At 44.8% G+C, this 13,662-nt stretch overlaps 1 protein-coding gene across 5 annotated transcripts; it reads left to right on the top strand.

The window, feature by feature from the left end:
- Nucleotides 1–364: 364 nt before the first annotated feature.
- On the top strand, nucleotides 365–12,859 carry LOC118974142 (uncharacterized). 5 transcript variants are annotated; one of them, XM_073238628.1, is made up of 5 exons: nucleotides 365–455; nucleotides 1,038–1,184; nucleotides 7,066–10,191; nucleotides 11,957–12,056; nucleotides 12,677–12,859. In XM_073238628.1, the coding sequence occupies exons 2-4, from the start codon at nucleotides 1,046–1,048 to the stop codon at nucleotides 12,025–12,027; spliced, it is 3,336 nt and encodes a 1,111-aa protein (XP_073094729.1). In that variant the 5' UTR covers nucleotides 365–455; nucleotides 1,038–1,045; the 3' UTR covers nucleotides 12,028–12,056; nucleotides 12,677–12,859. The 5 variants fall into 5 exon arrangements, with proteins under 5 accessions (XP_073094729.1, XP_073094728.1, XP_036883202.2 ...); XM_073238627.1 differs by having other exon boundaries at nucleotides 417–568; XM_037027307.2 differs by having other exon boundaries at nucleotides 417–580.
- The last annotated feature ends 803 nt before the right edge of the window (nucleotides 12,860–13,662 follow it).

The raw sequence follows: 13,662 nt of genomic DNA, 5'->3' as shown, positions 1-13,662 counted from the left end.
GGTACTTTGCCCAGGTTGGCCTCCTCCCTTTCCCCTTTTCATCAATCCGCTCCTCTTTCTTAAGTGTTGGAAGCCTTAGGCCCAAGGAAGGAGGAGCTGCTTAAACACACCCAAATGGACGAGCGGTGCAAGAGAGCAAGGGGAACAGGGTAGCGCCCCATCCTCTGGAAGAGCGGACTCCAGAGCGCTACACGCACTACGGCAGAAAAGAAAGGAACACTGAGGTTTCACCCGGAAACAAAGGGCGGAAAGCTTCTAGCGGCTGCTAGGGCACCCCGTACGCGGGCTACTTCCGCCGCCTTGGTGTGAGTGGGGTGGGGAGTGGCTAGCCTCGCAAGGGACGCGTGCGCGGGCAGCCTGCGGGAGATCTGCGCGTGCGCAAGGCTCGGCACGTGCTGGTTCCGCCGCGCATATAAACGTGGACGCCATTTCCCGAGCCGCCATAAATGCTCCGGGTGGGTGAAGTACGTTTGGTTCAGTGGTGTGTGACGTCGTAGGCTCTCCTAGCCGTACACGTCAAACCAGAGGAGATCGCTGTGCCAGACGGTAGTAGGGTGTGTGCGAAGCGGTGGGTGTGGGGGTGAGTAGTAATGGAGTGGCTTGTGGCAGGGTGAGGCCTAGCTGAGGAGACGTTGAACCGATGCTCAATCTGAGGAGGGATCCCGAGTGGCCGCGCGGCAGAGCCTAAGGACATGAGAACACTGTAGGTCAGGTCTAAGGGGCCGACCTTCGCGTTTGAGGCCCTGCACTGGTTCGCTGCTGGGCTCCAGGGCCTCCGTCTTCCCAAGGTGCAGCTGCAGCGGGAGTCTTGACAGGCTAAGGCGCGACGCGGGCATGTTTTTGGGTGCTGCTACAGGAGTCCTAAACGCACTGCGGCCCTGTGTCCCCCAGGCCAGGCGGGCGGGAAGAGAACAGAGCAAATCTGCCACCAGGCTTGGAGTTCTGAAGGGGAACTAAGAAAACTTTTCTACCTTCACAGCATTTTACAGGGCTGAATGAGACTGCCATTTCCTAAATATGAACACCTTTTTTTTCAGGCTAGAGAATGAAATCTTCAGAAAACAACGGATATTTTGACAGCAGTAACGGCAGACCCTTTTATGTGCAGGCCATGGCCCAGCATCCTTACCTGAGTCCCTGGTACCAGCATCCCATCTATCATCCATTCTCTGCTCCTGGGGCAGGTAAGGGATCTAAGAAGGTTCAGTGAGATTAGGGACCCTCCCTGTAAACCAATGCCCGTAGGTTTTCTAGTGCTTTTCTCTATTACCTCCCTTCCTCACCCTGTCCTGTCCCAGAAGAGATTGTGGAAGCAAACGGGCAGCTTTTGAAGTTTGGATTAACAGGTAACATTTGCATTCTAGCAATATGCCAATTACTCTGCTAGAAATGGGTTCCCTCATTAGACCTCTCAACACCCCATGAGCTAGGTACTGCTGCTGCTGTTCTTTCATAAATGAGGGACCTGAGGCTGTCAGTGACTAGCCCAGGGTCACACAGGAGTCAACCCCAAAATAATCTTGTGTTCTGAGAGCAGTCAGATTGGAAGAGCTTAGACATCCTAGTCCTTTAATGTTTTCATCAAGGCCTAAAGATTTCAAAAGCTTACGCTGAGGTCAGAAAACTATTTTGGGGGAAGAAAGACAAGTAAGACTTGAAAATGTAAGGTAGACATCCAGGATTTCATTCATTACAGGGCAGTGCAGAGACTTTAGGCAGAGTGGGAGGATCCTCGGGGTGATTCTCCCTTCTATCACCTCCTGTAGCAAAAGTATTGTTAAACTTGTGTGTACTGTGCTATAAAGACAGCATGTTGTTTACACTGCACAACTGTTCCCAGCTGATTAGTAGAACCTTTTAAGTCCTCTGAGGAGCTGGTAGTGGCAGCCATTTCAGAATTGCAGCCAAAGCAAGAAGGAATTCTGCCGACATATGGCCTCTGACTTCAGCTCTTCACTGGGTCTCCAGTGAGCCAGACTACCTGGCTAATTTTGGACTTGACTTGTACCACCACATGAGCCAATTCCTTAAAGAAGTTTTTCTATATAAACATCCCATTGCTTTTTTCACTGGAGGTGTCTGACTAATACAGATACTGAAATGGTGTAAAGGAAGAAAATGTAGGAGGAAAACCCTTGACTATAGAGGTCGGAAATTCCCGAGAGAAAGAAACACATTTTTTATCTTAAAACCTTCTTTGAGTTAAAAGGCTGAGACCCTACAGACCTCTATAGTTTTTACACATCATTCCTCTTGAGGTTTAAAATATTTGTTATTTATAGAGTTGTGGTTTAGGAGAATGAAAGTGGTGATGACTGGGAGTAAGAATGAGATTTTTTTTTTAATTGCAGCCTCACTTAGATTTTGGTGAAAAAATAAATTTATAGGATTTATTGTCTGCATAATCTGGAATTCCAAGAGGGAAGCCACAGTTTGGCTGGCTCTGAGGGAATCAAAGGACATAATCCACTGTAGAGTCTTTCTCCCTCCATTCTAGGTTTTGATTTCTTTGTGTTGGCCTCAATTTCGGCCATCATTTCAAAGTGGCAAAGATGGTCACAGCATTTCCAGGCCTGTAATGATTTTATGACTAGTGATCCCAGGGAAGACTCTCTCTTCCAAAAGTTTCAACTAGAGTTCCAAAGCTGCCTCTCCTTGGTCAGGCATTGATACATGCCCTTCCTGTTCTAATTACCAAGCCAGGAAGAGGGACAAGTCTTCTTGACCAGTCTGGTGATAATGCCCATGTTGAGTTGGTGTGTGCCTATCCTCTACCATGTGGATAGAGAGGGATGGTCTCCAATTTTGTTAGGGCTTGAGGACCTATTAACAAAAGAAGATAGAATGGACACTGGCTGTAGAAAAGATGCTGATTCACAGAGGGTAATTTATACCATTTTTGGATAATTAGCTAGAAAGTCAAAATGCATTGAAAGTTAAATGGCTTGATGAAATTGTTTATTAAACAGCATGACTGTTGTCCTCAGGGTGTAGAGCTGTTCTTTAGACAAATTAAACATGAATTGAGCAAATAAACTCAAAGTATCCTGGTTGTGTTAATCTGGAAAGCATCTTCTCATGATTTATTTGATACGTAGTCATTTTGAGTAGGAATTATCCAGCATGAGAGGTGTGACTACTCTCTAAATAACAGAACGTCTTTTAGCTGAAAGTGGCTTAAGTTGTTTTTCAATAAAATACCCAAATGAATATGGTTAAAAATTAAAGTCGTATGCAAACATGGAATGAAGTCTTTCCCTCTGGCTTCTTTTCCCAGTCTCCCAAGTGCTCTTCTCTGAGGCAAAAAGTGTTAGGAGTAGCTGGGGTATCATTCCAGATGTATGCTATGCATATCAAGTATCTCTACCTCTTTTCAGTAGGCTTTATATTTTAGAACACTTTTAGGATCAAAGCAAGATGGAGCAGAAATGAAGATTTCCCAAATAACTTTAACCATGTATGGCCTCTCCCATTGTCAACACTCCCTACCAGGTTGATACATATGTAGTGAACCTACAGTGACATGTTATCACCTAAAGACCATAGTTTCCTCTTGGTGCTACGTGTATGGTTTGGGATAAAGGCATCCTGACAGGAGTCCATCATCATACTATTCTACTAAAGAGTTTCAATACCCTGAAAGGCCCCTCGCTATTCATGCCTCCATCTTCCCTCCCCTTGGCAATCACCAATCTTTTTACTGTCTTCGTAGCTTTGCCTATTCCAGAGAGTCTTGTCACTGGAATCCTACAGTATGTAGCTTTTCAGTTTGCCTTCAAAAGAAGTAATAGGCATTTCAGGTTCATTCCCTCATGTGTTTTCATAATTTAACAATATGTTTCCATTTACTGCTGAATGTATAACATTTCATATGCTCTCTTGCCTTCTGAAGGATACCTGAGATGTTTTGGTAATATTCTATGTTTAGCTTTGTAAGAGGGCCAGACTGTCTTCCAAAGGAGCTGTACCATTATTTCTTGATGACATGATGTGGAACATCTTTTCACATGTTTATTTTCTATCTGTGCATCTTCTCTGGTGAGGTGTTTATTAAGATCTGCAGTCACATTGTAAAGTCAGGTTATTTTCTTAACATACTAAGGGTTCTTTGTATATAGGCATACTTTATTTTACTGAACTTTGCAGAAATCGTGTTTTCACAAATTGAAGGTTTGTCAAACCTGCGTTCAGCAGGTCTGTCATTTTTCCAACATTATTTGTTCATTTTATGTCCCTCTCACATTTTGATAATTCTTGTAATTTTCATACTTTTGCATTATTATATTTGTTACAGTGATCTGTGATCAGTGATTTCAACTCAGTGAAAGCTCAGATGTGTAGAGTGTTTTAGCAGTAAAACATTTTAATTAGGAAATGTATATTGTTAGACAATGATATCACATGCTTAAAAGACTATAGTGTAAACATAACTTTTATATGTGTTGAAACACCAAAAAATTCATTGAACTCACTTTCTTGTGATACATGAAGTGTATCAATGGTGGTGGTCTAAAACCCAACCTGCAATCTCTCTGAGATATGCCTGTATTTTGGATAATAGTCCTTTGTCCTTTGTTAGGTATGTCTTGTACAAATATTTTTCTCCCAGGGGCTTGTCTTTTCATTCACTTGACAGTGTCTTTGGCAGAGTTTATTTTAATGAAGTGCAGCTTATCAGTTTTTACATGGATTGTGCTACTGGTGTTATATCTAAAAAGTCATCCCTATACCCAAGGTCATCAAGTTTTACCTTGTGTTATCTTCTAGGAATTGTACAGTTTTGCATTTTATGTTTAGATCTCTGGTCCATTTTGAGTTGATTTTTGCAAAGCGTATAAAATCTGCCTAAGTTGATTATTTTGCATGTGGATGTCCAGTTCCAGAACCATTTATTAATTAGTGTTGGCATGGTACATCTTTCTCTCTTTCCTTCTAATCCTGGTGTTTATACTGAAAGTAAGTGTGTTTTGGATGCAACAGTTAGCTTTTTAGTGTACCTTGTAATGTCAGGCATTATGTGATGGATAAAAGGAATGGATCTAAACAGGACTTGAGTAATGTGGTGTGTAGTAATGCAGTGGAGGTGGGAAGGGATCATAGTCCTATGGTTGTCAAAGGAATCTAATTAAGTCAGTCTTTTAGTGAAATTATGCCTTTGAACTGTGAACTGCACATGCTTTACTTCTCCCCTCCCATTGGATTGGAAAGGGTGAATAGTCAGCTGGAGAAAAGTATTTCCCTTTTCCCCAGATCAGCTGGGCTCTGGTTAACTGGTGTCTTAGGTCTGGCCTTGTAAAGAACAGTTCTGGTATATGTCACACTGGCTCCTTTGCCCCTCTCACTGAGGGAAGCATAGGGGATTTTTCTCCTACAATTACTGTGAGAAAATGGCTGAGCTAGGTTTTCTTGCCATTGGCCAACATCTCCCATTTTTCCCACCATCTAATCCCTGGCAGCTGCCATTCTACTGTTTTCTGAGTTCATGTTTTCTAGATTTTACATAAAAATGAGATTATATCACATTTGTCTTTCTCTGTCCAAGTGATTTCTTCTGGCAAAATGCCCTCAAGGTTCAGCTGTTATCACAAATGGTAGGATTTTCTTTGAAAAAGTGAATTAGATTTGGTACCACTTGGAAGGGGTTGGGAAGGTGACCCAGAAAAGGGAAGAAAAGAAGTTGGGCCCAGCGAAGCACCCATGTCTAGTTTGTGTCTTTGGTATTAGTGGGAGAGTAATTAGATGATTTACAGTGAGAGACCCAATAGAGGGCCTTTGTCCCATCCTAAGGAACATGTCATTATTCCCCATTTCCTGACAGGCCATAATAAGCCATTCAGATACTGTACATGCAGTGAGCATTCAAGTTGGGTCAGAGATCCAAATAGTATGGATTACAGACCCGTGATGTCAGAGAAGTCAAGAAACTTAACTAGTAGGGAAAAGCTTGAGAGAGGACTCAAGTCCTTTGCATTGGTAACTGAAGAGAGAAGACATAAGAACGGACAGATTTTGCTGAGGGGGACTAGAGTAAAACTAACAAATTTAACACCCATGATTTTGCAGTGGGTGAGTGGATAGTGGTCCTGAGGTGATCTAGTGGCAGGCACCTGCTACTAAGTATTCTGTTCTACTCTTACACAATTGACTGTATGGTGTGGCTTTACTGGGGAAGTGATCTGTCTCTGTCCTACCTCAACTTCATTGTGTTGGTTTCTAACCTCTTAAAACAGTGTTTAACTCCAAGCTCAGATATGCCTCCTTTCAGTGAAGGGAAGAACCCTTATGATTGTACACATGTATTACTACACATGCCAGGTACAGGAGGCACTTTGATACATTCCACAGCAGTGCAGTTGAGTTCCTAAGATCTACCTCACCCTCCTGATTAAATTGCCTCATGAACACTGAGTATAACTAATGCTTCTAGTGTATACTAGAATAGAAGTTTTATCTTAATTTGATGTGCTAATTGTACAGATCTGTCTTGCAAAATCAAATGCCTTTCCCAAAAAAGTACTTGTGAGAGAGAAATGTGTGGCATGATTGACATCACTGTGGTGTTCATCCCCGAGGAATGGAAATGGGGGAAGAAACATATATGTGTATGTGACTGAACAGTGCTGAACAAGTAGATTTAGAAAGGCTTTTAAATCTACAGAACATTTTTTCCCCTTGCTTTGTAAAGCCTGACATGCAGTGTTCTTTCTGCAGCCATGACAGTCCATGAACTCAAGTGTGTACTTGATCTCTTGTAAAGGAGTCACTAAGTACCAATGACTGTTACATGTGGAGTAATTGATGGCCTGGGACCCACCTAGTCAGAGCAGATGCCTATCTAGTACTGAGGAAGGGTTTGGGAGGCCCTGCTGTTCCTGTATTTGCTCCTTCACCCTTCATTGTTGCATCCTGGGTATACCCAGGGAGGAACTGGGAGCCATTAGTAAACAACCGGCAGGGAAAAACTCAATATTTCAAAAATTGATGTGTCCATATGGGTGTTTCCTGGCTGAATGTTGTAACTGGCTACAGTATACGAAACAGCTAACCACTACATTCTCTTTTTAGGTGTCAGATATGGAAGTGTGTATTTTCCATATGCAGTGATGCTCAGCGAATATCCTGGCTTTCTCATACCTCAGTCCCTGTTGTCTACAGTTAACAGAGGACCTGTGTTTTATAACACACCACATTTCCAGCACTATAATGGCTGTGGAAAAGAAAAGAAAATAAGTCAAACTGAATGTCAGAAGTCTAAAAACATGAATGAAAAACAAGACAACCACTCCGAAGGCGATGGCCATGACATAGGTAGGGTGGCCAGTGTCCCTAGTACTAACACTGACAGAGAAACTGACAACATTCCTGAAGAAACACGGGGGGCCTTGTCTTGTGTTGCCCAGAAGAGGGAGCTCCATGGTAAGAGCCCTGGGGATGAAAGTCTGCAGGGAAGTGCACCTCAAAGAAGCTGTGCGTCTGAGGGAGAGAAAATGAGGATGGAAGAGGGCAAAGGATCCCCCGTCATACAATTCTGGAAGAGTTTGAAAGAAACTGTGCGTTTGTATGACCTGGCTTACGGTAAAAGCATGCCAGAGAACGGGGAGCAGCACAGTGGGATTTCACAGAGTTCTTGTGAAGGTGGTGATGTGCTCGATAACCCTCGTGAGGCTGACGAGGGCATTGCACATAAAGATGACCACAGAGCTGGTCAGTTGGAGCAGTGCCTTGTAAGATGTGAGATGTTAAAGGCAGGATCACTCATGGACATGAACTTGAATAAAGCAGGACAGGTCCTGTCGTCTCCAGGTGAAGTTAAAGACAGAAGTCAGATCCATAAGACCGTGAACTCAAACACGTCCCAGTCTGCTGGAGGTGGCGGCCAGTACCAGCAGGAAAAGCCATTCTGCTCCAGCAACGAAGGAGTTAAGGACTTGAGCCTACACTCCAAATGCCAGACCCCCCATTATGTTGAGGGAAGAATGGGAACATGTAGTGGGGACCTTGGCTCCCTTTGGAAAGTGGTTGATGAAGTGGTAGAGAGTAATAGCTACCCAGAGGTGTGTGTCTCCCCCGCTGCCTGGTCAGCCCAGTTCAACAAGATTGGTGAAGGAATCCAGTGTGATAGGAGCTGGTGGCATGAAATGGAGCAGAAGTCCTTGGGGTCGTCACCAGAAAGTCGGAAGGGAACAGTGGATTCAGGGGGGAGTAGAGATCTGGATATATATCAAGTGATGCTGAGTGACAGCTACCCTGAGATGTGCACTTACTCGCCTCCCAGGTCACCCCAGACGAACAGGGTTCATGAAGGAATCCAGTGTTGTCGGTGCTGCTGCCATGGAATGGAGCAGAGGTCCCTGGGGTCATCACCAGAAAGTAGTGGGAAGGGAACAGAGGAGTCAGGCGGTAGTAGGGACCTGGATGAATATGAAGTGCTGGAGAGTGACAGCCGCATTGACTGGGGTGCTCGCTCTTCTGCCTGGTTAGCCCAGATGAACAGGGTTCATGAAGGAATCCAGTGTTGTCGGTGCTGCTGCCATGGAATGGAGCAGAAGTCCCCGGGGTCATCACCAGAAAGTAGTGGGAAGGGAACAGAGGAATCAGGTGGGAGTAGGGACCTGGATGAATATGAAGTGCTGGAGGGTGACAGCTGCACTGACGGGTGTGCTCTCTCTCCTGCCTGGTCAACCCAGGTGAACAGGGTTCGTGAAGGAATCCAGTGTGGTAGGTGCTGCTGCCATGGAATGGAGCAGAGGTCCCCAGGGTCATCACCAGAAAGTAGTGGGAAGGGAACAGAGGAATCAGGTGGGAGTAGGGACCTGGATGAATATGAAGTGCTGGAGGGTGACAGCTGCACTGACGGGTGTGCTCTCTCTCCTGCCTGGTCAACCCAGGTGAACAGGGTTCGTGAAGGAATCCAGTGTGGTAGGTGCTGCTGCCATGGAATGGAGCAGAGGTCCCCGGGGTCATCACCAGAAAGTAGTGGGAAGGGAACAGAGGAATCAGGTGGGAGTAGGGACCTGGATGAATATGAAGTGCTGGAGGGTGACAGCTGCACTGACGGGTGTGCTCTCTCTCCTGCCTGGTCAACCCAGGTGAACAGGACTCATGAAGGAATCCAGTGTTGTCGGTGCTGCTGCCATGGAATGGAGCAGAGGTCCCCGGGGTCATCAGCAAGAAGTAGTGGGAAGAGAACAGAGGAGTCAGGCGGGAGTAGGGACCTGGATGAATATGAAGTGGAGAGTGACAGCTACTCTGAGATGTGTGTCCCTTCCCCTACCATGTCGGCCCCACCCAGCTGTGTAGATGTGGGCATCATGTGCAATATAAGCTTGTGCCAGGGCGAGGACGTCTTGGCGAATCTTAAGGAAACTGCCCTCATAGGTGAAGGGCCATTGCCATACTGTAGAAGAAAGGGTTCTGGGAGGTCAGTCAGGAGTAGGGAACTGGTTGGTGATGAAGTGGTAGAGAGGAAAAGCTACCCCGAGTCGTGTGGACCCTCTCCTACTTGGTCGGCCCGGTTCAACAAGGTTGATGAAGGGATTCAATGTGAATTGAGCTCACAGCATGATGCAGAGCTAGAGAAGTCCTCTGAGCAGATGCTCTCTGCAGATGAAGAGTCCTCAGCAGGCTGCAAGATGAAGGGGTCAAGGGAAAAGTCAGTCAGGAATAGGAAAGTCAACACAGATGAGACTGCAGAGGTTTATAATGAAAGCTTCAAAAAGAGTGCAAAAGTTAAAAAGGTTCTGAAAGGCAGGGAACTCCAAGCCCTGAGCAGCTTCTCAAATGGTAGGGCAGTTGATGTGTTGAAGAAAAATGCTGCCCTGAACACCGTACTTCCCAAGGATTCAGAGGATGGTGAGTTGGAAGAGGGAGGTGAAGATGAAATGGATGAGGTAGAGTGCCTCCTTGAAGCTAGCCCAGATAGCCCTCTGACATCTTCCAGAGGAAAGTTTTATGGCAAGGCTGGTAGGATAAGCAGAATGCCGCCAGAGAGCTCTGTCCCCCAGCTTCCCGTCTGGCCCACCGGAAATGAGTACAAGGCAAAGCATGGCCACTATGGGAGCATCCCTGTGGTCTGCAAGGCGACGGGACCGGATGGCTGTGAGATCAACTGTGGCAGGCTGCGAATGGAATGTACCGTGGCCAAACGGGAGGGCTTGGAGTCCAGGAGAGCCTCCTGTGGACCAGTGCAGTGTAAGTGACTAATGGGCTCATTTCCTATCTGGTAGGTGAATTTGGGGTCCTGGGCACAGAGGTAGCTGTGAATCAGTAGCATTTCTCCATTTTGGAGATGTGTTCTCATTTCAGCTATGGGTCCCCATATTTGTAGGATTTGCAGAGATAATCTTAAGTTCTTGCACCCTAGGAAGTTACACTCACTGAGAGCTCTAGCAGATGACTGAAAGCAGGGTGATGGTGGTAAAGGAGAACTGGGGTTGAGATAGAAAAGGAGAGATGGACATAGATCTAGCTAGAGTTGCTGAGAATGGGCAGTCCATGTGGAGGCAGTAGATTTTGATACAGATTTAGGAGTTGTGGTTTACAGTGGAAATGGACAGAAGCATGAGCTCAGATGGGCATCCAGGGCAGGTCAGTGTGTCGGCCATTCAGCCTGAGATCATCCTGTGAGCAGGGAGACTCCTGATGAGTGGGATAAAAGAGATGCTAAGCAGAACGGGGGAAAAGTCCTGTAGGCAGTAGAAGCCGATCCACACTGAGTAGACCAATGGCAGGAAGCAATGGGCTGTGGGAATCTTAACTGGCAGTGCTCTGTAGGGGAGGTGAGAATGCAGGGCACCTGCATGGCCAAAAACCAGTTGACTCAGCAGTGGATAATGGGGCTCCTAACTCAGATGGGAGTAAGAGACATGGACATCTGAGAGGATTGCCATTTGATTCTTAGGAAAAAAATAAAATGCTGGGATTTGAAGTTGAGTGAGTAGAGGAAATGCTGACATCCATGGAGAAGAGCTAGCTCGGGTAAGGAAGTTGTTTTGTTTCACTCTGTAGTTGTGGGTGGGAGGGGTGTGAAATAGTGAGGTGAGGCACTGGGCTAGCAGGTCATGCACACCTGGGTGAAGCTGGAGTTTGGACAGCCTTTGCTTAGGGAGAGGGGGGCTTACAGGAGGGGACAGGCCCAAAGTAGAGCTTGGAGGAAGATTATATGTGGGTGCAAAGTGAAGTAAAGCAGGTAAGTGAGGAATGGGAAGCATGAGGGCCCCAGGGAAGTGTAATCAAGTTCCAGTCTTAGCCCCAGACTCTTCAGATTGAAGAAATACTTAAGTCTGTCCCTTCTACTTAAAAACCAGGGTATTGTCAAGTCTCAACTCTTGGCTGTTAGATGTCATGATTTTGGTTCATACTCTGATTTGGAAAGGGTTTTTTAAAGTAGGCTGATGTTGTGATACGAGCAGTGTTTTTATCTTTGGTTTGGTTTGTTGCTGCTTGTGGAGAAGGTAGGAGTGAATGTTCTGGGGCACTGCTTAGACCTCATGGTCTAAGGGGAGTCTTTGTGGAAACTCCATAACGGATGGGAGCATTCCAGATGTGTAAGCCCTAGTTCACAATGACTAACACTGTGAAGTTACTAGTTAGATTTGAACACTGGCCACCTTTATTGTTCTCAAGTCTTACTGCTTCTGCTGTCATTTCCCGTCATAGTGGATATGAATAATTTTTTCTATCTTGGGAAATAACATTGGTCTTTATTCCCCTCCCTCAACTCTAATACTGTAATTACACAATGAAGATCTTAATTTCCAGACTGAAGGTTCTCTTATCTGCATTGTGTGCATTATTATTTTTGCCAAATGGTATCTTTTCTACTGCTAAGAGCTGTGGAATGGTATAGAATGGTATCTTAAAGTAGGTAATTTCTGTACAATTTGTTTTTGGTGTGTTTCTCCCTTTGAGTTTTAAGCAACTGCTTATTTAATGTATGAAATGCATCTTCCCTCAGGTAACTGTGAGAGATCGAAAACCAAGGCACCTTACAAAGTAACAAGTAAGCAAAGAGACTGGGAGCAGTAAAGCTTTGGAAATACTCAGCAGGCACAGAGGTTGGTATTTAACTGTTGTTTTGATGTGATTTGCTCTTAGGATTTACTTTGGGGGTTTCGTACTGGCTGCCTCTTCTGCCCTCAGCTAGCACTGCTGTGGGCGATAAAAATGGTAGCATTCTAACCAGGTCATAGACATCCATCCATAGATCATAGCTTACAAATAGATCGGAGCCAAGCCTTTCATTCTTGGGACACTATTTTTATGCTGGTTTTTCACATGGAATTCCCCATGCTGTTAATGACAGTACATTATGGGTTATATGGGATTTTGTAAGGTATACAGGAGGCTTCACTCTGACCTCATGTGTCCCAGGTTAGAGCTGGGTACTGGAAGTGTAGTATATCCCTCACTCCAGGGTGAGGAGCAGGGCAGGCTTCCTTCCACACCTTGTCTAGGCATTGAGTATCTCTGCTGTACATCCAGCATGTCTTGGGTGTTAGGCATCTCCAGTTTGATGGCCATTTAAAGGCCTTTCCTGCTCTGGACTGATCATAAAGACTGATAACCAAGCTCAAGCTAAATGTCAAAACATTTAGCTTTATATCCTAAAGATAAGATATTGGTATGTTTCTCCATGTATCATTTTAAGGAAATGTTTTTCATTGTTATTTCATAGGAAGCATTGCTGAATTCCAGCTATCAAGAAGAGATGAATATTGCATCATCGTGATGGATTAGAATGTTATGATCTCTTGTTGAACTAATAAAGTTATGATACCAAAAGTTAAGTTTAGAAAATGACATTGTAAAGCCTTTGGAATTGTAAGTTCTAAAGTAAAACAATAAAGTTAGTTGCATATGTATGTGACTCTTAACTATTTTCTCCCCCTCCCAAGATGGTCATATCAGTGATAACACCAGTAGTTCTGGGTCATTCATGAACGTTTCTGCCATGTATGTCTGTGTCTTCTAAGCTCCAAGGAACATTAGGCAAGGGGGAAAGGTGGTAGACTGAAGACAGAATTAATTAAGGATTCCCCATAAGCATGGACTCCCCTATACTTTTTTTCTGCTTAATTTTTAATTAAGGTATTATTGATACACACTCTTATGAAGGTTTCACATGAAAAAACAATATGGTTACTACATTAAGCCATATTTTTTATTAAGTCCCTACCCATACTCCATTGTAGTCACTGTCCATCAGTGTAGTAAGATGCCACAGATCCACTATGTACCTTCTCTGTGCTACACTGTTTCCCTGTGATCCCTCACACCATGTGTACTAAACATAATACCCGTCAATCCCCTTCTCCCTCCCTCCCAACCAGCCCTCCCACACCCCTCCCCTTTGGTAACCACTAGTCTCTTCTTAGAGTCTGTGAGTCTTCTGCTGTTTTGTTCCTTCAGTTCTGCTTCGTTGTTATACTCCACAAATGAGGGAAATCATTTGGCACTTTTCTTTCTCTGCCTGGCTTATTTCACTGAGCATAATATCCTCCAGATCCATCCATGTTGTTGCAAATGGTAGGATTTGTTTCTTTCTCATGGCTGAATAGTATTACAGTGTGTATATGTACCACCTCTTCTTTATCCATTCATCTACTGATGGGACACTTAGGTTGCTTCCATATCTTGGCTATTGTACATAGTGCTGCAATG

Source organism: Manis javanica, chromosome 6, assembly GCF_040802235.1.
Source record: "Manis javanica isolate MJ-LG chromosome 6, MJ_LKY, whole genome shotgun sequence".
Classification (NCBI taxonomy): domain Eukaryota; kingdom Metazoa; phylum Chordata; class Mammalia; order Pholidota; family Manidae; genus Manis; species Manis javanica.
The sequence above is the reverse complement of the archived record's forward strand: the minus strand, read 5'-3'. Positions and strand labels throughout refer to the sequence as shown.

Bases quoted from the DNA above. Each gene is read 5' to 3' on its own strand.
- LOC118974142 (XM_073238628.1), top strand. From the start codon at position 1,046: ATGAAATCTTCAGAAAACAACGGATATTTTGACAGCAGTAACGGCAGA. The intron at 1,185-7,065 runs GTAAGGGATCTA...TTCTCTTTTTAG, and splicing joins ATTCTCTGCTCCTGGGGCAG to GTGTCAGATATGGAAGTGTG. The intron at 10,192-11,956 runs GTAAGTGACTAA...ATCTTCCCTCAG, and splicing joins CTCCTGTGGACCAGTGCAGT to GTAACTGTGAGAGATCGAAA.